Source organism: Echiichthys vipera (genome assembly GCF_963691815.1).
Source record: "Echiichthys vipera genome assembly, chromosome: 14".
In the NCBI taxonomy this organism is placed as follows: Eukaryota; Metazoa; Chordata; class Actinopteri; order Perciformes; family Trachinidae; genus Echiichthys; species Echiichthys vipera.
This window is the reverse complement of record NC_139839.1, coordinates 4,203,603-4,227,622: the sequence shown is the minus strand read 5'-3', so window position 1 is coordinate 4,227,622 and position 24,020 is coordinate 4,203,603. Positions and strand designations below refer to the sequence as shown.

General features: G+C 47.9%; 1 protein-coding gene across 1 annotated transcript in view; it reads left to right on the top strand.

Annotated features, from left to right (window-relative positions):
* The window catches only part of gtf2ird1 (GTF2I repeat domain containing 1), a 46,699-nt gene that overhangs the window by 6,216 nt on the left and 16,463 nt on the right, over positions 1–24,020 (top strand). The window contains exons 2-14 of the mRNA XM_083926814.1: positions 2,404–2,533; positions 2,659–2,800; positions 4,152–4,328; positions 5,925–6,108; positions 8,789–9,099; positions 11,153–11,248; positions 13,589–13,672; positions 13,971–14,154; positions 19,458–19,483; positions 20,047–20,188; positions 20,858–20,916; positions 21,114–21,194; positions 23,105–23,263. Of these exons, the coding sequence (XP_083782940.1) occupies positions 2,408–2,533; positions 2,659–2,800; positions 4,152–4,328; positions 5,925–6,108; positions 8,789–9,099; positions 11,153–11,248; positions 13,589–13,672; positions 13,971–14,154; positions 19,458–19,483; positions 20,047–20,188; positions 20,858–20,916; positions 21,114–21,194; positions 23,105–23,263 (1,771 nt within the window). The 5' untranslated portion in view covers positions 2,404–2,407. The remainder of the gene's footprint in view (positions 1–2,403; positions 2,534–2,658; positions 2,801–4,151; positions 4,329–5,924; positions 6,109–8,788; positions 9,100–11,152; positions 11,249–13,588; positions 13,673–13,970; positions 14,155–19,457; positions 19,484–20,046; positions 20,189–20,857; positions 20,917–21,113; positions 21,195–23,104; positions 23,264–24,020) is intronic.

The following is a 24,020-nucleotide window of genomic DNA, read 5'->3' as shown; positions in this document are numbered from 1 at the left end:
AGGGGAGTTTTCATCATTCACTGTCAAACAGAGAAGGATTTGCCCCTAAAGACGTTTCTCTTCATTTAGCTTCATAGCCGACTTGTTGTTATATTTAATAATGTCGCTGAACGGTTCGATATCCACAGAGAGCCATAACAGGGCCGTGACATTGTGCTTCCTCATTGTGACATGGCGTTATCCCCACCTTTTCCCTCCTCCGCGCTGCTTCCTCTGCCTTTTAAATATGTGAGGCAAAGAGGCCGTCTATTTCGAGGCCGTAATAACGTAGGAGGGGGCTAATGTTTGCCGCGGCCTCAGGGGAGGTTGATTTAGATGGCCAATAGACTTGGCATGTTCAGACTGGTGCAGCTGAACCCCTCCGCACACACTCACCCTCCCTCCTCTTCCTCTGTCTATCTCTCTCCGCCTCTCTGTCCTCTCTCTATTGAGTCAGTGGTTCGGGTTTGCCAGAGGCGAGTATAATGGTTCCCAGTGTCTGGAGAGATTAAAGGCCAGGGCTGCATTGTTCAAATGCCCCGAGATTAGTTTCCAAGGAGACGGGTTTCAGTTGCCATGAGAACATAGTGCCTGGCTTTAACCCAGCAGTTTCTTTCTTTAACCATTTTGTTTTTATCTCTGCGCCTCTTAATTCACATCGTCTATCTTTGTTATTTGGTGATTTCAAGTTCGAATGTGTTGGGCGGGCGATGGCGCCATGATACGCCGCATGCAGCGGTCGTGAAAACTTATCTCGGCCATCTTTAGTGGGTATCTCTGTTTCCTGTGCCATCTGTCGGGGAGAGAAAATAGAGCAGAAAGGGGCTCAGATGACATCATGTGAGCGCTCTAATGTCAAACACAAGACCGTAAAAACAGGAAGTGTCTGAATGGAGGTGGATTTGCATTTAGCCACAGTGGCGGTGGGACTACAGCCGGGCTGCGCGGGTGTTTTGAAGCATAGGCTGTAAAAAATAATGGGCGAAGCCACCGTGACGTCAACCACCGGTTTGTGGACGGCCATTTTGAAGGTTTGGCATTTGGGCGCCATCATCTCGGAGCCAGAAGGGACCATATTAGGACTAGCATGGGGAGCTAGCTTAGTTAGCAAGTGAAAACAAGTCCTGACACTTTATCACAGACAACACACTTAAGTTCACAAAACCCAAGTTCACAACTATTTAAATGCCCACAGTTGCCGTGGATACACATTAATAAACCTCTATCCTGATTGACAGGTGGCCGTGTAGCTTTAAGTGGAGTCTCCTCCTGCTGGACATTAGAGAGAATGCAGCTTTAAGTGGAGTCTCCCCCTGCTGGACATTAGAGAGAATGCAGCTTTAAGTGGAGTCTCCTCCTGCTGGACATTAGAGAGAATGCAGCTTTAAGTGGAGTCTCCTCCTGCTGGACATTAGAGAGAATGCAGCTTTAAGTGGAGTCTCCTCCTGCTGGACATTAGAGAGAATGCAGCTTTAAGTGGAGTCTCCCCCTGCTGGACATTAGAGAGAATGCAGCTTTAAGTGGAGTCTCCTCCTGCTGGACATTAGAGAGAATGCAGCTTTAAGTGGTGTCTCCTCCTGCTGGACATTAGAGAGAATGCAGCTTTAAGTGGAGTCTCCCCCTGCTGGACATTACAGAGAATGCAGCTTTAAGTGGAGTCTCCTCCTGCTGGACATTAAAGAGAATGCAGCTTTAAGTGGTGTCTCCTCCTGCTGGACATTAGAGAGAATGCAGCTTTAAGTGGAGTCTCTTCCTGCTGGACATTAGAGAGAATGCAGCTTTAAGTGGAGTCTCCTCCTGCTGGACATTAGAGAGAATGCAGCTTTAAGTGGAGAACCCGGAGAGAACCCACGCAGACACTAGGAGAACCTGCCAACACCACACAGAAGGGCCCCAGCTGGGATTCGAACCAGGAACCCTCTCGCTGTGAGGCGACAGTGCTGACGACGTTGCAGATTATTTAATTTTGCACTAAAGATCTTAATAAATACCATTTGTACCATGTTATTTAAGGTATTTCATTCACACAGGAGTATTAAAAACAGGCTTTAGTGTGTGGTTGTTCCATATAGACTATTGAATTGCCAGAAAACTGCTGTGTCATGATACAGGGATATATGAAATGACGTAGAAGAGTTAGGCCATGATGATGTCATCATGTAGCTCGAGGAGAGCCTCACCGAGCTGTTGCATTGGCTCTAGTTCCTGTCTTGTTAGTATAAAATTGGATCCTCGAGGTGAGAAAAAACCCTTTTCCAGCCTCCAGTGTCCGATCGATGCACGCTCTATATTTGCTTAAAGTCGAACCACGATGTCAGCAGAACCCTGCTTTGAATGCAGGTCACTGCTGCGTCTGTACACGAATGCATGCCCCCGTACGGGTTTTGTCTCCCTGCCTAAACTGTGTTCATGTGGTCCCCGCAGAGGCATGGCTCAGATGAGGAAGCTGGCATGTGACGGCGTCAGGACCAACTCCCGGGGCGACCTGCAGGCCCCGCTGGTGTCGGCCAGACAGGAGATCCTCACCAGCCTGGTGTCCGCCCTGGACTCAGTGGTACGTCCCACGTCACTGGATCTGTGATTCTGCGTTGTCATGGTTATTCAGTGCTCCACCCTGAAATAGGGTACGCGTATGTTAACGACCCACGAGTAAATGACTCCTCCCTGTTTGTTTTGCAGTGCATGGCGATGTCCAAGCTCAACGCCGAGGTGGCGTGCGTCACCGTACACGAGGACAGCGTGATTGCTGTCGGCACAGAAAAGGGCAGAGTGTTCCTCAACTCCAGGAGGGAAATCCAAACAGACTTCTACAAGTTTTGCCGTAAGCTCCGTCCTCACGTGCACCTGAAGCTCTCGATGGATAGTTACCCCGTCTACCACGGACGGCGCTCTGGGATTCATACCTGCTGTCTCCTTCAGTCAGGTGTCCGTGCACAGAACTCGGCACTGAAATAGCTTCATGTCTAAATCCCCGTTGCTCTGCTGCTCCACTTATTTACCAACGTAAACAGCGCTGACGGAGCCCACACTCCCAGGGCTCGGTGGCTCCCTCCATCCCCTCTGTCCACACAGAGTTTGGTAAAAAAGAATATATTAAAGGTTCCCCAAAGTGGATATTAAACTAACTTTAAGAAATCTGGAGGGGGCGCTGTGTCTGGACCAGGTCTCTGTTGAAAATGGTGTGCTGTTGTCATGGAAACAGTTTAAGAAGAACAGATTAAACAGATTAAAAAGAGCCGTGACACTGTTTACACAGAAAAGTGGGTAAACTTTTCAGGTAAAGGCGACTGGACCCGGATATTCAGATATGCGTTTGTTGGGTAAAGTAAAGTATAAATAATGTATAAAACACATTATACACAATCTAATGTGTGTAATTCAAAGTGCTTTACATAAAACATTAAAAGCATCGGGGTAAAAAAACATTTTAAACACATAAAAGGTAAAAGATGATTAAAGTTACAGAAGTGACAGTGAAGTTTAATTAATAAACAATCACACCAACGTGAACCTTTCGCCGCCATTGTTTGAAATGTCCGCGCATGGTCCCTCCTTCTTTTTTCTACGTCCCAACAGGCGCACAGGAAATGACCTCAGAACCGCCGTAGGCCTCATGCTCGTACACGTGCGCACGCTCGTGCTCGTTCATGTGCAAACGTGCTTTACTAAAGCCCACCTCTCCCAAACGGGCCGTGGACGGCAAGCGTGCTGCTCCTAGACGTGGTACGGTTGCACTCACACTGGTCACAGGAACCAGACTTTAGCCGTGGAACCTGTTTGGGAACGGTACGGAGGAACAGTGGGAGTGCGCCCTAAAAGCAAGAAAAAAGCCAGCCATATTAAACAAGTTAGAGAACACTAAAGGTGAAAGTTAGGAGAGTTTATTTAAGATTTTAGTACTTGTGTAAAACATGTTTCCTGTCTTAAGGATAGGAACATCCACTTGGGTTCATGCTTATTTCCTAAAATCAGGTTCTGACCCTAATCCCCATGATTACAAACCAGTTAGGTTAGGGTCTGCAAGTTAAGACGTTTCTGTAGCACAGGTAGGCCCCTGATTCTCTATCGTCTTGTTTTTGTTCCTCTCCTCCATCAGGGACAAAAAGTACTAAGGAATGCTTCTTCTTGTACGCTGTTAACGCGATATGACTTTTGTCCTTTCTTGGCTTCAGGGGGGCCGTGTCTGCAGAGTCTGACCACAGCGAACGCCCATACCAAAGACCAGGAGGGGGATCTCAGCAAACTGAGTAAGGACGGCGAGCACGGCAAATCAAGAGCTCCGTCAGACGCTCAGTCCAACATCTTTGTCCTGAGGAAGATGGTGGAGGAAGTCTTCACTGTGCTTTACAGTAAGGAGTCCGCGCTGGTCATTTTTATGCCTTATTAACCCTTATGAACCCTCAACACAACGTATACGGAATAAAAACGGCATTAAAGCTGTAATTCAGGTGTTCTGAGAGAAAACCAGACTTCTGCTCGTCTTCTTAGTTTTAGGAAATCCAACCTGTGACGGGAGACTTTGTCCAATCACAGGTCACTACAGAGAGAGAGAGAGAGAGAGAGAGGGAGAGAGGGAGAGAGAGGGAGAGAGAGAGGGAGAGAGGGAGAGAGAGAGAGGGAGAGAGAGGGAGAGAGGGAGAGGGAGAGAGGGAGAGAGAGGGAGAGAGAGAGAGGGAGAGGGAGAGAGGGAGAGAGAGAGACACAGAGAGAGAGAGAGAGAGAGAGAGAGAGAGAGAGAGAGAGAGAGAGAGAGACACACACACACACAGAGAGGGAGAGAGAGACACACACACACACACAGAGAGGGAGAGAGACACACACAGAGAGAGGGAGGGAGAGAGGGAGAGAGAGAGAGAGAGAGAGAGACACACACAGAGAGAGGGAGGGAGAGAGGGAGAGAGAGAGAGAGAGAGAGAGAGAGAGAGAGAGATTAACATGGGGCTCAATGAGAAACTGCTCTGTTATGAAACCTGCCCCTAGTGGACACTCAGAGAACTGTGCTGACGGAGCTTCCTGATTGGATCAGACAGGAAGTCGCTGTGGGCGGGGCTTGGGTAACAGACATTAATGTCATCCATCCACAGTGCAGTAGGACATAGCCAGTGGACGTTTGCTGTGATAACAGTGGGGAGCTCTGGTCTGCTGCTGGTTAGCCTTTAGCCGAGCAGCCCAGCACGTCTGCCCTGCACGTCTGCTGCGTTTCCTCTCACACGGCACTCCGGTGTCTCATGCTGCCGCCGTCCGAACGAGGAGACACCGGACACTGTGAGAGGAAACACAAATGCAGAGCAGAGCAGCAGGTATTCATGGTGCGTAGGAGCCGGTTCCAAAATTCCCAGCCTTGTTGTTATCGTTATTCGCTATTATCAACATTTTCAGCAATACAGTCGAAATTAGCAGCGTGTTGTCAGACTCTGAGTGACCGCTGTGACATGCAGGCTGCTCTGTACCAGCTTCAGATATTAACAGTATGTTGTCTCCGTCTCTGAAACACTTTGGGTTTTGCCCAAACTGACCCTTTTACTGTCAGAGTCTAAAAGAGAGTCTGACAAACGCAATAAAACTGTCTGAAATAGAATAAAACAAGTGTCAATATCAGTGAGTCGTACCCCAGATGGATAACGTTTGCTTTGACTGCGCCTGCAACAGATCCCAGTTCTCTGCAGCTCTACAGGCGCACACGTTTGCAGAGACAACGGGTCGGTTATCCCCGTGGAAATGTCACTCGTGGATGAAATGAAGGAGGGGGCTCAGGACAGAGAGAGGAGAGGGGGAGTTGCAGGAAGAGATCTCACTCTGTGTTTTGTTTCTCTGCCTCTTGCAGCTTTAACATAAAAGATCAATTCCCAATTCTAGCTATGATTGTTCGTTATCCAAGAGAGGAGCAGATTTAAGTTTTGTCATTTTGCACAAGATGCACTCACACCGCCTTGTGCAACGTGCAGGTGAGGCTGTGGGGAAGAGCAGCCTGGTCCCTGTGCCTTATGAGCGGATCCAGAAGGACCCCGGCTGCGTGGTGGCCCACGGTTTGCCCGAAGGAGCCACCCTGAAGAAGCCCTGTGAGTACGACACGAAGACGCTGATGAAGATTCTGGAGCAGAGCCACCGCATCCAGTTCACAGTAAAGAGGTGAGTGTGTGTGTGTGTGTGTGTGTGTGTGTGTGTGTCTGTTCCTGCGCTGCTGTTTTGGGGGAAACAGACGCTCGTATCAGATGATGAAATGCAGCTGTTTCACTTCACTCCGCGATGGAAAAAGACATGAAGTTTGGCATTTGGGCTCAGCCTCTAATGCTTCGCAGAGATGGATGCTTGTGTACGGCTCAGAGCACACAGCTCTCCTGGCGTCTTTGCAGCTGCTTATTGGAAGCAGATAGGCTGAAGTGTATTAGTGAAGGACGGACAGGGTTTTAATCAAAACACTCTCTCTAGTTACGTATTAGGGCGCACTCACACTGTGCCTCCGTACCGTGCCCAAACAGGTTTAACAGGTAAAGCCTAGTTCGTTTGACCAGTGTGAGTGCAACCGTACCCCGTCTAGGAGCGGCACGCTTGCCGTCCACGGCCCGTTTGGGAGAGGTGGGCTTTAGTAAAGCACGTTTACACATGTACGAGCACGAGCGTGCGCACGTGTACGAGCACAAGGCCCAGGTAGTGTGAGTGCAAACAGGCCTGGAGGGGGGGACAAGGACCCTAAAGCACGGGGCACGGGACGGAGGCACAGTGGGAGGGCACCCTGAGTCTCAACGTAAGATGTGTGGATTCATATCTACGTTGACAATGCAAAGCGATACAGCAAAACAAATTATAAGTGAACACAACACACGGTGCTGAACAAAGTCAGACTGTGGTGCTTGTGTAGTCCAGGGATGACGGCAACTTTTTCCAAGGAGCACATAAAGAACTTTGGGGGCGCTTTGAAAGTGTGTCAAATATTTTGTAGCCTCTCCTTAAATGTGTCCAATCAGAGTTCAGTACGGACTTTAGGAACAGTCACAAGGAATAAGTTGAAGACAATAACCTCCCAGAGCTTTTTTGTGAAGCATGTTAACAAGAAAATAAACCTTCTGTTCAGTGCAAGAAGCAGAAATATAGCTTTTAATAAAGATTCTACATATTCAACCTTATGTAGGAATTAGTGCATTATGATTTAAGTTTATGATTCACATTCTCGTGCTCACTAATGTGTCATAAGTTGTTGCAGCAGTTTCTGGGCTGATACCATTTGTTACTCAGATCTGGTGCTAAATTTAACCATTTGTCACGACTGCAGAATTGATACAAATAGGTCAAAACTCCACATTAAGGCACCGAGACCTCGAGGAACACCAGAGAAAAAAACATGCTGTGACTTAGATTTCTGCATTGTTGGTTGATCGTATGGTGAGCACATGTGTGTGTGTTGTGTGGTAAAAAAGGCCTTTATCGTGAATCTCCTGGTGAAATCCCTTAATCCTCTGAACGCCCCAGGTCTCTAGTTTGTGGTTGTGAAGTTTCACGAGGCTGTGATCATCCTCAAGGTCACAACAGCTCAGTTTAGACAACAAATGCTCTCACTACGGGCGCACTCCCACTGTGCCTCCGTCCCGTGCCCCGTGCTTTAGGGTCCTTGTCCCCCCCTCCAGGCCCGTTTGTACTCACACTACCTGGGCCTCGGAGAATGCTTCTTGCTGCCTATACGTCATCACGCCGTAACACGTCACACGCATTGATGACGTCATGGCGATGCGTGGCTTTGTTTCCAGATCTTTCCGTAGACCTCGGAGTTTTTGTGCGTCTTGTCGACTGTTTTTGAATCTTTTCATCGACCAAATCTGCAGTAAACACTCCACCTCCGCATCACACCAACGTGAACCTTTCACCGCCATTGTTTGAAATGTCCGCGCATGGTCCCTCCTTCTTTTTTTCTACGTCCCAACAGGCGCACAGGAAATGACCTCAGAACCGCCGTAGGCCTCGCGCTCGTGCTCGTACACGTGCTGCACCTAGGCGCGGTACAGTTGCACTCACACTGGTCAAACAAACTAGACTTTAGCCGTGAAACCTGTTTTGGGCACGGTATGGAGGCACAGTGTGAGTGCGCCCTACAATGACATATCTCCAGTCCGACCCAATTAATGGCACTCTACTGTTTATGGACCCCGGTGTGCAGAAAAATCCAAATACTATAATAACATATTTGTACTGCAGGAGAAAAACTGCATGTTAAACTGTCTGGATGGTCATAGAGTGGGCGTGTCTGTAAAGGGGAGACTCGTGGGGACCAAGAGAACACGTTTACAGTCAGATACCTGGAGGTCAGACTCGTCAAAAGAGCGTTGTTTGTCCTCCTCCCTGACGAGTCAGCAGGACACGTTGACACCACCGGATTCTCTAGTCTGCTTTCAGACGATAGCATCACATTATGAAAGAGCCGTCTGAACATTAAGAGGTTAAAGTTTCTCTCCTCTGTTTGCTTCTGTAACAACTCTCACATGTCTCCGTGTCTCTGCCCATACACAGAGCTGGGTGTTTCCTGTGTCCGCAGCAGTGTAATGAAACCTGAGCAGTCTGAAAACACACGTCTAACTGTTGGTGTGACTTCAATTTCTGAAAAAGCAGGACATACCGAACAGACACATCATCTCATATCAGTCATATTTAATGGATGTTATGGAACAGATCGTCTTCCCCTCCTCAGAAAGAGTTGCTGCTGCAGCAAACGGCGATCATAAGCCAAGAGACGCTCGTGACGTGAAACCGAAATCAAATAAGCAGCTTGATGTGGAGCTGTGATGCACGTAACCCTCTATGATTGTGTGTCTGTGCGCAGGCCCGCAGAGGATTTGTCTCGAGAGGCCAAATCCAGCACCGAAGTCAATCACAACTCTTCCACGGCCGCCATGACGCCGAGCAGCCACGGTCCAGTGAAGACGGCGGCCCAGGTCGTCACGTCATCGAGTCCCGCCTCTTCCAGCAACTCTGTCCTGTCGAACTTCCTGTACGGCATGCCCATGTCCTCCAAACCTCACCCAGATGGCAAGCTGGATTTCAAACCCATGTCCCTCCTCAACTTGGGCAAGGACAGACTGGCCAACTGGACGGCAGGGACGGACAAGTCCGTCAAGGACTGTGCGAACACTGGTAAGACGAGCGTTTGTGGAGGGGGGTTTCTGGGTAAGTGTGACTGGATGCAGATCACTGGGCTGAAGCTGCAAAGACTCGTGCAGCGCCTGTCGCACAACAAATAACTTCCCACTGAGGAATACACCTGCCAGGGGCTGCGATAAGTACGAACTACTAACTGACTAAGGATTTAATTACCGTATATTCCAGAATATAGGTCGCACCAATTTAAAAATGCATGATGAAGAAGAAAAAAATGTATATTTATTATATATTACAGTATCTCAATTTGAACCACTATATACAATATACAATAAGATGCTTAGCAGTTAAGATAAATATCTCATCTCATCTTCAGCCTCTTATCCGGGGTCGGGTCACAGGGGCAGAGGCTTTAGCAGGGGACCCCAAACTTCCCTTTCCCGGGCCACATTAACCAGCTCTAACTGGGGGATCCTGAGGCGTTCCCAGGCCAGTGGGGAGATCTAATCTCTCCACCTGGTCCTGGGTCTTCCCCGAGGCCTCCTCCCAGCTGGACGTGCCTGGAACACCTCCCTAGGGAGGCGCCCAGGGTTCATCCTCACCAGATGATCCTGAACCACCTCAACTGGCTCCTTTCAACGCAAAGGAGCAGCGGCTCTACTCCGAGTTCCTCACGGATGCTGAACTTCTCCCCCTCTCTCTAAGGGAGACTCCAGACCCCCTCCTGAGGAAACACATTTTCGGCCGCTTGTACCAGATAATATTAAATATTAAATACTGGGCAGAATGGAACTAAGTGGATTTTAAGCTGCAAGATAAAGAAAGAAAGGTGCGTTTTTAATGACAGTGGTAGGATTTAAGTAATACGTCCCTTTAACTATGTGAGTGTGTTTCCTGGTGCAGTAGGAAACACACACGTGCAGTACCACGTTTGGCCACTAAGCCCATGGTGGCACAGGACGTGAGCGCCTCACCCGGGGACCTGCACCCACACCTGTCGTGACGTAGCTGCCCCCCTGTCACTGCTGGAGAACAGTGTATACGTTTCATCTGCTAACGGCTAGCTACTTCTGCTCATTCTGAAGCTGCTGCAGCTTCACTGTGTGCTTTTTGAATTGGGACTTCTTTCTGCGAAGAGAGGTAGAATTCAAGATTGACATAACATTTGCAATAATGATCACAATGATAACGAAAAGTACGTCCCTCATGCTTTGCCTGGGGTGTGCCTGGGAAAGTGGTACATTTGTACTTTGCTTTGAAGTCTCATTAGCATTAATTTTATTACACCACAGCACTTTGCTTTAATAGCACATCTCCTCGTTAAAGTCATATCTCTAAATGAGTCGTTTAACTCGTTCCTCTCTGTTCGAAACGCCGGAGAAGAAGTCCTTCCTCCTGAAGCAGGGGGGTCAAAGTGATCCAGTAAAGGGTCGTGTGGCTGCAGGTTTTCATTCCAACCAGGCAAGAACACACCTGATCCAACAAACCAACTGTGTGAAGACAGTTCAGGTGATTGCATGAGTTGAGTCAGGTGTGTTTTTGCTTGGTTTGAATGAAAACCTGCAGCCAGAGCGACCCTTTACTGGATCACTTTGACACCCCTGGACTAAAGTGTGTCCCACGAGGAGCCACACGCAATGATTTCATTCTTTATCCGTGTGCTTCAGATCAAATAGTCAAGTATTAATGAACGCTGGGGGAACTAATTACTGAATATCTGGATGCTAAGTGGACAACGGGGCGGCAGTAGCTCAGTCCATAGGTGACTCGGCTGGGAACCGGAGGGTTCGAGTCCCTGTGTGGACCATGAACGGAGCGTGGACTGGCGGCTGGAGAGGAGCCAGTTCAACTCCTGGGCACTGCCGAGGCACCGAACCCCAACTGCTCGGGGCGCCGATCCACTGGCAGCCCCCTCGCTCTGACATCTCTCCGTTAATTGCATGTGTATAGGTCCTGTTTGTGCATGTGTGTGTATTTCGGGCCTGTGTGTGTGTGTGTGTGTGTGTGTGTGTGTGTGTGTAACCTGAATAATAACAGAGTGAAAATCAATAAAGTAATAATTCAGCAACATTTCATTTTCATTTTTCAGATGAGACAACACGACTACCTGGTGAGCAGGGCCAGAGCCCTCCTGGCGTCCACATCTCCAAGAGGCTTCTCTTCTCCATCGTGCACGAAAAATCAGGTGAGGTTGAACGCGTGAACGAGGAGATAAAGTGCAGCTGGCCTCACTTCAGAGGCCTGACACGTGCAGATCTGTATCAGTTATTAGAGACAGCTTCGGCAGTTCACCCCGTCCCGTCTTTGGATGTATGTCTGGACGCATGACTAAGCCAGATGTATCGTGTCCTTGCTCTGAAAGTCATCACCGCAGAGCAGCGTTTCAATCACATTTAAAGACGTGAAAGAACTCAACTGCACTAACTCTAATGTTTCCATTATTTCACTCAGATCTCCTCTTAATTAGCCTCAAAGTTGAATGTGGGGGCTTCTCGTCCTTGCAACCGTTAACGCGTTATAACCCGGGCAGAAATCAGCGTAAAGAAGTGTGCGATCGCTCAGCTGGGCGGAGGAGTGTGTGTCATTTCACTGTGATATAGTGTTAAATCTTTAACATGATATGTTGAAGAGCACTTAGCCCGGCCGAGGCTCAGGCTGATTGATGAATATAATGAATTTTTATATATTCATATGTAGTAAAATTAACACTAAAAACACACATAAAACACAGTTAACACTGATATGACTCAGTCGATTTCTGACAATTAAAATTAAATTAAAATAAAATAAATAGCTAAATAAGCATCGTGTTCAGTGTCAGTCAGTTGTTCATTCATTCATTCATCTTCAGCCTCTTGTCCCTGTCGGGGTCTCGGGGGGCTGGAGCCGATCCCAGCTGACATCGGGTGTGAGGCGGGGTCCACCCTGGACAGGACGCCAGTCTATCACAGGACACATAGAGACGAACAGAGACAGACAACCATTCACACCTACGGGTGATTTAGAGTCATCAATGAACCGAACACCTGCACGTCTTTGGACTGTGGGAGGAAACCGGAGAACCCGGAGAAAACCCACGCAGACACCTTCTCGCTGTGAGGCGACAGTGCTAACCACTACACCAGCATGTAGCCCTCAGTCAGTTGTTTACAATTTAAATAAGGAATAAACAAAATCAAATAAATAGCTGAATAAACACCATATTTACTCAGTTAATAAGTAATTAGCTCATCACAGACATGTTGTTAGCAGTGTTTGTTGATCAGAAATTGCTGCATAGGTAGATCAGGTAGGTACACATGTGTTTGAGGTGGTTTATAAACTGTTTATTTTTCACACTGTTTGCAAAGCCTCACAAGTTCAGCGTCAGTCGGGCTGTTAACACTGACGCTGTCGTTACAAATGAATGTTCAGAATAATGACAGAAGTTCAAATCCCCTGTCCCAGAGGACGGTTTCCTGGGTTTAGTTTCACATCTTCGCGGGAGGAGGGAGGACGGAGGAGGGAGGAGGGAGGAGGGTACAATCAGGCTGAAGCACGGCAGGTTTCCTCTGGGCCGAGTGTGAGCACACCCTTAATCCAATAATCATCACAATTAAAGCTTCAGCTTCCCAAATAAATGTGATATTTACATTTTAAAATGCTCCACTCACAGAAAGCTGCGCTGCATTTACAGATCAAGCTCTTCCTAAACTAAGTGCCGGCCACCAGGAGGCGATCCAGATGTCTTGACTCCACTTTTCATGCACCACAGAGCATGTTTATTTATTTATTGTTTAATTTTTCACACTTTTTGCACAAGTTCAGCGTCAGTCGGGCTGTTACTACTGACGCCGTCGTCACAAATGTACGTTCAAAATAACGACAGAAGTTCAAGATTCAAGAAGCTTTATTTATCCCGAGGGAAATGATTGTGCAACAGTTTCAATACAAAGGCGGAAAAGGATCAGAGTAACAATAAGCATAAACATAAATCAAATCAAAATAAAGCTAACGTCAGATAAATCAAGCAATGAACCAAGTGTGACAGAGTGCAACAGACGTCGTGGTTAAGAGTAGGTAAATACAATATACAACAATACGCAGCGTGCAGTTTAGCAGCAGATTGAAATAGAATAAGTACAAACTAGATAAGTGAGAAAATCTCAAATCTCCCGTCCCAGAGGAGGGTTTCCTGTGTTTAGTTTCACATCTTCCCCTGCGCGCTCTCTTGTGCCCTGCTTGGATTTGCAGGCTCATGCCGTCAGCCGAGCATTGTTTACCCAACAAAGGCGAAACTCTAATAAACCTGAACGGTTAAAGGGCTGAGCTACTGAGACGTCAAGCGTAATCCTGTAAGAAGATTGCACTTATTTCCCAAGTTGACACGGAGTAGATGGAGAAGATTAACTTATGTCGGTGGAATAAAGCTCATTTGAATGCGAAAGCCTCGATAAACTCTAATGAAAGAAGCGAGTGTGTGATTCTTTGATCGCACACTGAAGCATTCAGCTGCTTCTCATTCTTCGTCTTCTTGTTCCTGCAGAAAAATGGGATTCTTTCATCCGGGAAACTGAAGACATCAACACGTTGAGGGAATGTGTCCAGATCTTGTTCAACAGCAGATACGGTAAGGGAAGCCTCTCTCTGCAGCTAGAACCCTCTGTTCTCGATAAAAAATCACGCTGACATGTTTGACGTGCAGGACCAGAACGATGCTTGCGGGTCTTTTTCCTTCCATAGTGTCCAATAATAAATCCCGTGATTAGTAATTGTGAAAACCGTGATCCTTCCTCTGACATTAATCATGCTAAAGATGAATGAACCACTCTTAGCTCCAGTTAAAGTGAATACCTAAGTGATATCTCTTCAGTAGCATCACGTTGTGTTTCTGATAAACCTGCTTCCTCGTTGTCTTCCACCTCCAGCTGAGGCCCTGGGTCTAGATCACATGGTGCCTGTCCCCTACCGCAAAATCGCCTGCGACCCCGGGGCCGTGGAGATCATTGGCATCCCTGACCAGATCCCCTTCAAGAGACCCTGCACCTACGGGGTTCCCAAGCTCAAACGCATCCTGGACGAGCGCCACGGGATCCGCTTCATCGTCAAACGGTAAGCGATCCTTTTGTGATTCACACACACGAGATGCAAAGACGTCTAATTCAGTCGCTGAGCGCCGACCATAGTTTGTTATCGTTCCACGAAACTACAGTACGGAACTTTTATTTTGAAAAGCCTTTTAACAAGAAGCCACCGAGCGTGCCAGCCTACACCATCTGTGCGTCCAACGTCTGTCTCCTCAGCTCCTTCCGTCCCGCTGACTGGTAAACCGTTACCACTCACGTCCCAAATGACTTTCTCTTCTCAGCGTACGGCGCTAACGGCCGCTCTTCCCTCCATTTGTTTAAGCTAATTTAAATGAGCCAACATGCCTTGTTTGAGATAACACATCTTTTAGCGCATCCTGCAGGCAGCTCATTAGTGTTAATAGAATAAGGAAACGATTGAAAATGTGATGGATTCAGAATCACGTCTCAGTCCCATTGTCATTGAGAGACGTCCCAGATGCACGTCCTGATGTTCCTTTCTCTTCTTCTGTTGTTTTGTTGACAAACTGTTTGTTTCAACCAACTGATGGTTAATTGGAGCGGCCGGCTGCTTTAAGTGGAACCGACATTTTTGTTCATTTTGGCGTTTCATTACGCTCAGACGATATCACGGAGAAGAAGAAGAAGAAGAAGAAGAAGGAGGAGGAGGAGGAGGAGGAGGAGGAGGAGGAGGAGGAGGAGAAGGAGAAGAAGAAGAAGAACTTTATTTATCCCACACGGGGAAATTACACACACACACAGACAGGACCTATATACATGCAATTAAGGAGAGATGTTAGAGCGAGGGGGCTGCCAGTGACCGGCGCCCCGAGCAGTTGGGGGTTCGGTGCCTTGCTCAACAGCACCTCGGCAGTGCCCAGGAGATGAACCGGCACCTCTCCAGCCACCAGTCCACGCTCCATACATAGTCCACACAGGGACTTGAACCAGCGACCCTACGGTTCCCAGCCAAGTCACCTATGGACTGAGCTACAGCCTCATTTTGTTCAAAATTAAAATCGCTGCTCCTTTGCGTTGAAAGGAGCCAGTTGAGGTGGTTCAGGATCATCTAGTAAGGATGAACCCTGGGCGCCTCCCTAGGGAGGTGTTCCAGGCACGTTCAGCTGGGAGGAGGCCTTCTGTGTGTTATTGTTAAAGACAAATGTATAAACCAACAGTAATAAACAATAGTGCTGCACGACTTGGTCCATATAGTGAAAGAAAGTGACATTAATAACAAAGAGGAAAAGGGCACTGTCGCACAATAGCCCGAATGTCCATTGTTCCCAATTCAGACATGGTCATTTTCGATCGTATTATCTTTCCATTCAAGTCCAAATTATATTATAAATTATACAAATTATGGTCCACTCCCAAAAGTTCCAGCGGCCTCGTTCCATTATGCAGAAGATGATGAGTCCTTTCGATGTAGCGTCCAAGTTTCTCCAGAGTCACGACCTCTGAGATCAGAGATGTACCCTTTTTGAAGAAATAATGAAACAATTTTCTGATTCTATCTCCTGAAAATAGGAATATTTCCTCCTTTAGGACAGGGGGGGGCCAAACATACGGCCTGTGGGCCAGAACCGGCCCCCCAAAGGGTCCAATCCGGCCCAAGGGATGACTTTCATCCATCCATTCATCTTCAGCCTCTTGTCCTTGTCGGGGTCACGGGGGGGTTGGAGCCGATCCCAGCTGACATCGGGCGTGAGGCGGGGTCCACCCTGGACAGGACGGCAGTCTATCACAGGACACATAGAGACGAACAGAGACAGACAACCATTCACACCTACGGGTGATTTAGAGTCATCAATGAACCGAACACCTGCACGTCTTTGGACTGTGGGAGGAAACCGGAGAACCCGGAGAAAACCCACGCAGACACGGGGACAACATGCAAACTCACACAGAAGGGCCCCAGACGGGATTCGAACCTGGAACCTTCTAGCTGTGAGGCGGCAAAGTTTGAAAATTAGCAACTGAACTGCAACTTTTCAATAAAGGTGCTGGAGCTGCCAGAGTTCTTCTGCTGTCAGGTCGTCTTCTTCATGAGGATGGACGCACTGAACCAAACCACGGCCTCTGATCGATCCTAACCAGGTGGTTGCCATGCCCAACCCTAACGTCACCTTTGGTCGGCTAACATCGGCCATGTGACGGTGTTCTCGGTGCAGACACCAATAATAAGCACGCCAGAGCTATGATCCCAAAATCAGGCCTGACCCTGCAGGAACCCGCTGTCCAAACCCGACTCCAGCCCGAACCACGGCAGCAGTTTTGGGCCCAAACTCAATTTGAATTTTAACTTAAACTTCAAATTAAATCCAGATTTTATAATTTTAGGATTATAAGAGGCTTCATGATGTTTTGTATAAAGACAGTAGTCGCACTAAAACAAAAAGAAAAGTTCTAGGTTGTTGTTATTTGGGGTTCTGCTGTGACTTCACCGGCCCGGCCCACTTAAGGGCGCACTCACACTGTCCTTCCGCACCGTGCTAAAACAGGTTTTTCAGCTACAGCCTAGTGCGTTTGACCAGTGTGAGTGCAACCACTCCGCGCATAGCTGCTGCCAGCTGGCCGTCTGAGAGAGTTGGGCCTTTGTAGAGCGCTTTTGCACATGTACAAGCACGAGCGTGCGCACTTGTACGAGCACGAGGCCTACGGCGGTTCTGAGGTCATTTCCTGTGCGCCTGTTGGGACGTAGAAAAAAGAAGGAGGGACCATGCGCGGACATTTCAAACAATGGCGGTGAAAGGTTCACGTTGGTGTGATGCGGAGGTGGAGTGTTTACTGCAGATTTGGTCGATGAAAAGATTCAAAAACAGTCGACAAGACGCACAAAAACTCCGAGGTCTACGGAAAGATCTGGAAAACAAAGCCACGCATCGCCATGACGTCGTCAATGCGTGTGACGTGTTACGGCGTGATGACGTATAGGCAGCAAGAAGCATTCTCCGAGGCCCAGGTAGTGTGAGTACAAACGGGCCTGGAGGGGGGGACAAGGACCCTAAAGCACGGGGCACGGTACGGAGGAACAGTGGGAGTGCGCCCTTAAGATCAAACTGGGCTGTTGTGGCCCCTGGACTAAAACGAGTTTGACACCCCTGCTTTAGGATAACATATGAGGATGTCATCTTATGATTTTGGAAACACTGATCTCCATTTTTCCCCACTTTAAAGACCAAACAACGAATTAACTCATTGGGAAAATGTTGGACAAATGAATTACTAATGAAAACATTCTTTGAAAACAGCTCACAAATGTGTAGTTTCCACTTTAAAGGGGCTCAGTCATTTCCTGTAACATGAGTAAACAGCAGATTTGTGCGGGACTATTTTCAGCAGCACATTAATCCACATTTGGGGCTCTGGAGAGGACTCACAGCAGGTGGGCGGTGTATGTGGGATTGACTTGAAACAAACTACAGCGCCCTTGTTTGTCATAATGAAAGAACGTGTCACCCAGTGAGGCTCAATGATGTGTTCAGTTTTGAACAATGGAGCTGTGTGACAGAGGAATACGAGACACCAGGCTGTGGATAAACATCTTTTTAATGGGATCCGTTCTGTCTTTGGGTCTTCTCATGGGATTCGCTGACATCAAGAAAAATATAGAATACCACCAGTTGTGTCCTTTAACGTTAACACATCAGGATGCTAACGTTAAGCATTAGTTTGTCAGCTCTGACTTTTCCTAACATGGCCACTGTACAGACGTTTTACAGCACATGGTCTAACGTGCATTAAGGGTGTGTCCAACTCCACTTTAGACGCCCCAACGTGAGGCTGAAGGGGAAAGGTGTTGCATATAGTCTGTTTATTGGGAAGTGAGCAGGTTTCTCCTGAGGAAACAGATCTGCTTGAGTGAAAAGCAGCAGCCCCTCCGCTGCCTCACAGTCCTCTGTCCCATCAACAACTCAGTTTTACCGCATACGAGCGAACCATAGACTGTATAACAACAGACGTAGCATCTCCGATGAGGGCCGTTCTCTCAACTTGATCCAATCATCGCCATCTTGTCAGACTTTGACTCCGCCTCATTTCCTCTGACCAAAAAAGGGCATGTATGTGACGTTGGGGGGAGGGGCGTACGTCCATCTAGCTGACGTTTACCTCCGAGGAGAAGTGAGGGCCAGAGGCTAGCTGTCACTCAAGAGGCCGCGCCCCTAATTATTCATGAGTATAAAAAAGTTAGTGGACCGATGATTAGGTTTGACTCTTTTGTCAACAACAGAAACATCCCACAGATGTCAAAGTCTAAGGGCGCACTCCCACTGTCCCTCCGTACCGTGCCCAAACACGTTTCACGGCTAAAGTCTGGTTCCTTTGACCAGTGTGAGTGCAACCGTACCACGTCTAGGAGCGGCATGCCGTCCACGGACCATTTGGGAGAGGTGGGCTTTAGTAAAGCACGTTTGCACATGTACGAGCACGAGCGTGTGCACGTGTACGAGCACGAGGCCTACGGCGGCTCTGAGGTCATTTCCTGTGCGCCTGTTGGGACGTAGAAAAAAGAAGGAGGGACCATGCGCGGACATTTCAAACAATGGCGGTGAAAGGTTCACGTTGGTGTGATGCGGAGGTGGAGTGTTTACTGCAGATTTGGTCGATGAAAAGATTCAAAAACAGTCGACAAGACGCACAAAAACTCTGAGGTCTACGGAAAGATCTGGAAACAAAGCCACGCATCGCCATGACGTCATCAATGCGTGTGACGTGTTACGGCGTGATGACGTATAGGCAGCAAGAAGCATTCTCCGAGGCCCAGGTAGTGTGAGTACAAACGGGCCTGGAGGGGGGGGCAAGGACCCTAAAGCACGGGGCACGGGACGGAGGCACAGTGGGAGTGCGGCCTAAAGATACACGACTAATATGTGTTGTTCTGTAGTGTCATGAGCTTCGTGCAGCGGATGCCGACAATTAGTCTTGTTCAGCAACGACCCCGATACATAACGAGGTCACCTGGCTTTAATAAATCAGAGTCATTACAGAGGAAAGTATCCATAAACAGTTCTCTTCTGCACCAGCTGCTCAACTCAGGAACGTTTCACACATCGGTGCGAACAAGAAGGACCGTGTGGAAACAGTTGTGTCTGAAGATGAGATACGATCGCAGCGGGAGAGCGACGTCTCGGCGGCAGACAGAAGGAGAGTAAGCGCTCCAGAGGTGTCGTTCACACCCACGATAACAGAGGAGTGACTCATTTACTCGACTGGTGGTTCAATGAGCAGTTACTGTGTTTAAATGCTGTTAATGACGTGTTCCTCCACATGTAAAGTGTTTGAACTTGGTGACTAAAGGCCTCTTTGTCTCTTTCTTTATTGCAGAATGTTTGACGAAAGGATCTTCACTGGTAAGAGTGTGATTCCTTTTGTTTTTGCTTCAATAATAAAACACCACAAAGTCTCTTTTGTGCAAAATCGACGGCATCTAACTGCGAGGAGAGGAGTTAATTTGTCATTATAGTGACTGAATGTAATGCCTTTGTGCTTTCACCGGCTAAATTCATCACGTAATTTGCATACGCTTGTGTCTATATCGCAGGCAATATCCTTTAGTTGTCATTTCTAATGTACACCTAGCTGAAATTAATAGTCTTATGAGACAGAATAAGAGCTACTTTGGCTCACTGCCCGGGTGTAGCCTGCATTTTCATTAAAATGAAAAATGATCTCCATCTTTTCAAAGGGAACTTCAGCTTAAATGTAATGGTTCTGGTAGGATCCCGGTGCAGAACGTGAGCCGGACGCTTAGCCGTGTAATGTTTGTCAGAATCGTTAAAATGAATTCCTGTTACCGTCTAAAAGAAAACCTGTTCTTTGTCGAGTCTTTATTTATATATTTACACCCTGCAGATGTTCTCTGCTAATGGGACGCAGTGTTTTTTTCATCCTCTCTGTGTCACGTTTGTTGAAGCTGCCGGCAAAATTGCGAGGGAGGAGGGGAAGCACGACCTGGGCTCCATGCCGGAAGACGCTTTTCTTGACAATCTGTGCATCCCGCCCATCAACGCCACCGCTGCAGCCGCCGAACTGGTCAGCAATCCTCACAGCAGCAGGTCAGAGCCCAGCCCACACACAAGCATGAACCCCGGAGACTCTGTTCAGATGGTGGCACTTTAATCTACATGACCCTACACACAAAACAAAGCACCAATGGGCTCCTTCCTTTGGGATTGACTTTGGTAATCCACTGTAATGGACTTTACTATGAGAGGAGCTGGTACAGGGGCCAGTAGGTAAGTCTTTAAAACACTCTTTTAATAAACTCTGGCTTCACTCTCTACGCTGATGACGCTTTGTTGTGTGTGTAGGGACTCTTCTCATGCTGCTGCAGAGGTTTGCTGTTATTTTCAGCAGCATTAGTGGTTAAAAAAGACCTTTGAATGCCTTCACCATGCTGCCCCGAGCTAATCACTGTTAGCCACGTCCGACTGTTAGCGACTCTCCTGGATTTCTCCGTTAATAGTTGTTACATGAAAAAAACTGTCTCAATGGCTTATTTGATGAACGTAAGTGTGGAAAAAGACCCTGGGATGATTCTTTAATTCATATCTTGATATAAACTGTAAATAAACTCAATTTAAATCTAATCTGCACTCATTCATCTTAAATGTCCCTACACAGTAAGCAGCCGTTGTTGGGCCCATCCCACCACAAAGCTGCTTCTGTATTTGTAATGAATCATGAACTTTAGTCACCTGAGTGTGTTTCATTGAATCCCACAGATCAGCAAGTGCATGCGTGAGTCCCCTGGCGGACTCCTGGCGGACTGTGAAGCAGGTATGTGTCAGTAAAAGCATTTCTGCATTATTCAGACCTTTCGCTGAGATTGTTTTGTTGTCTGAAAAAAACAAAAGATTCAATCCTCAGAACAATTCCCATCATTTTGAGCAGTTTCAGTCTGTTGAAAACACTGTAGCACCTACTTAGATCTGTTTAACATGGCTTTAAAACACTGATGGGACCGTTGGATCCCTGCAGGTCCGTCAGGAGACTGCATCCCTCTGAAAAGGATTAAAACGGAGCCTCCAGATGGGGAAATCATTCAAGTCACAGTGCCAGGTGAGTGTGCAGAATGCTTCACTTAGATTCATTCATTCATTCATCTTCAGCCTCTTGTCCCTGTCGGGGTCGTGGGGGGCTGGAGCCGATCCCAGCTGACATCGGGCGTGAGGCGGGGTCCACCCTGGACAGGACGCCAGTCTATCACAGGACACATAGAGACGAACAGAGACAGACAACCATTCACACCTACGGGTGATTTAGATTCATCAATGAACCGAACACCTGCACGTCTTTGGACTGTGGGAGGAAACCGGAGAACCCGGAGAAAACCCACGCAGACACGGGGACAACATGCAAACTCCACACAGAAGGGCCCCAGCCGGGATTCGAACCAGGAACCCTCTCGCTGTGAGGCGACAATGATACCCCTGAATCTAAGTGATTCTGGTCCTGGAGCCACTGTCCTGCATGTTTTAGGTTTCTCTCTGCTCTAACACACCTGAGTCTAATGATGTGCTCGTTATCAAGCAGCTGAAGCTCGACACAGTTTGATCATTGTTAGACTCAGGTGTGTTAGACTCAGGTGTGTTAGGGTAGGGAGGAACCTAAAACATGCAGGACAGTGGCCCCCCCAGGACCGGAATTGCCAGACCCTGACTTAGATTCAGGGTTCTGTTCTCATTTCAACTGATAGGGAAATTTTTTTATTTCAGTTGTAAAAATTAGAGGGGTTACACGGTGGTATGGTGGTAAGCACTGGTTTGCATCCCGGCTGGGGCCTTCCTGTGTGGAGTTTGCATGTTCTCTCCGTGTCTGCGTGGGTTTTCTCCGGGTTCTCCGGTTTCCTCCCACAGTCCAAAGACGTGCAGGTGTTCGGTTCATTGATGACTCTAAATCACCCGTAGGTGTGAATGGTTGTCTGTCTCTGTTCGTCTCTATGTGTCCTGTGATAGTGGACCCCGCCTCACGCCTGATGTCAACTGGGATCAGCTCCAGCCGACAGGGACAAGAGGTTGAAGATGAATGTAAAATTAAGACCAAAACCTATTAATCCTGGTTGTTGTTCAGTTCAACCCTCAGTCCGTCAGTCCGTCACCAGGGCAAAGAGAAGAGGCTGTGCCACTTTCAGCTCACCGTCATATCGTTTTATACTCTATTGTATTGTAGAGCACATTGTTTGCGTTGGCTTCGTCACGTTGTGTCACGCACGCGACAACTCTAGGGGTAATTTATACTTATTTACCTGCTCACATACTTACATTTTCGACCCCATCTGTTTGTGAGCAGAACTTTAATGCATTTCTACATAAACACATTTTGATGTAGTATTTGCTCGTTAACTTAAATATCATTGAAAAACTGTATTAACCCAGTGATACCATCCAAACTGACCTGACTGGATGAAGTCTGTGGGGTCAGATCCAGTAATGTGGCCGGCTGTAGTACGCTGATAATCTGTGCGTGTGACGGAAGAAAACACAGTGCACGATCAGTTAAATTACCCCAAAAATGTCCATTTTACCCGGCTGTTAAGGCGCTACGTAACACCCTTTCAAAATAAGATCCGGGTCCAAGCCTCATATAACGCTGTAGTCTAGTCTGTAGAAATCTGAGTGTTTAAAAAACAGCGTAATTGTCATTTTGCCTCTTTCTTATCGATGAAACGTTCTCTATCCAGGTGATCGGAATTGCTGACATGTTCGGCCGTTGTGTCTGTTTTATTTCACTGGAGCGTTTGGACCCGGAAGTCTTATTTTGAAAGGGTGTTGCATCAGACCGAACAGACGGATTCCTGTTAACATTTCTGATGAGGACCAGTTGGTTGGTTCGGCCAATGTACGACAGGGAAACTTTCTTCCTGAAATCTTAAAAAGGGATGCGTTCTATTACATGTTTACAAGCTAAAACCAGGAAATCTCATTGGCCAGATATTTCCTGTTTCTAATGCATATAAAGTTTGTGAAAAGTTTGTGTTTCCCCAGACGCTGGTGCTAGCGTGGAGGAGCCCAGCGAGTCTGTGGCCGAGCCGGTCGCAGCCGCCGCGTGTCCAGCCACAGCCTCGCCCTCCGCCCCCCCTGCTCCCTCTGCTCCCCCTGCTCCCCATCACCAGGGGGAAAACCACACAGGTAACCTCACTGCCTGCCCACCACCTCCATTTCATCTCCCTCCTTCTCACCGCAGCCCCTGGAACGCCAGCTCCACCCACAGCCCTCACAGCCACCGTGGTGCCGCCTGTCGCACCACTGCCTCCGCCCCACCACGCTCTGTCGGCTGTTTGTTAGGGAGCTAAATAAGCCGCCACACGTATGAAAAACACTTTTCTCTTCCACTCTCCCACTTCCCCCCGTGACCAAACCTCCCCAGACACTAGTAGCCACAACCCCAACCTGAAGAACCCCCACTCCCCCACCTCTGGCCTCCCCGTAGCTCTTCTCTTCTCCCAGTCTTTCAAACACTAGCTCTCATCTGTGAAAGGCACCATGTCTCAGCTGCAGCTGTTGGACTGTACGGCCACATCCACACGACTGTGTTTCTGTTTAAAAACTCAAGCCTTTAGATACGTTTACACCTGCGGTACTCCGCACTACTCCGCTGTTGCACAACCCCTCAAACGTTTCCGCGTGTAAACGCTGCTGAGCCTGTTTTAGTGTGAAAGCTCTGGTTGTGTTTAGTCCTCCGGCGATGGATGGATGGATGGATGGATGGATGGATGGATGGATGGATGGATGGATGGATGGATGGATGGATGGATGGATGGATGGATGAATGGATGGATGGATGGGTTTGTTAATATGGACGCAGATTATTATTAACCCGACTCCGCGGGACAGATTGAATCTCATGGTCTCAGCAGATCCATGTGAACTCTGGTTTAAAGATCTT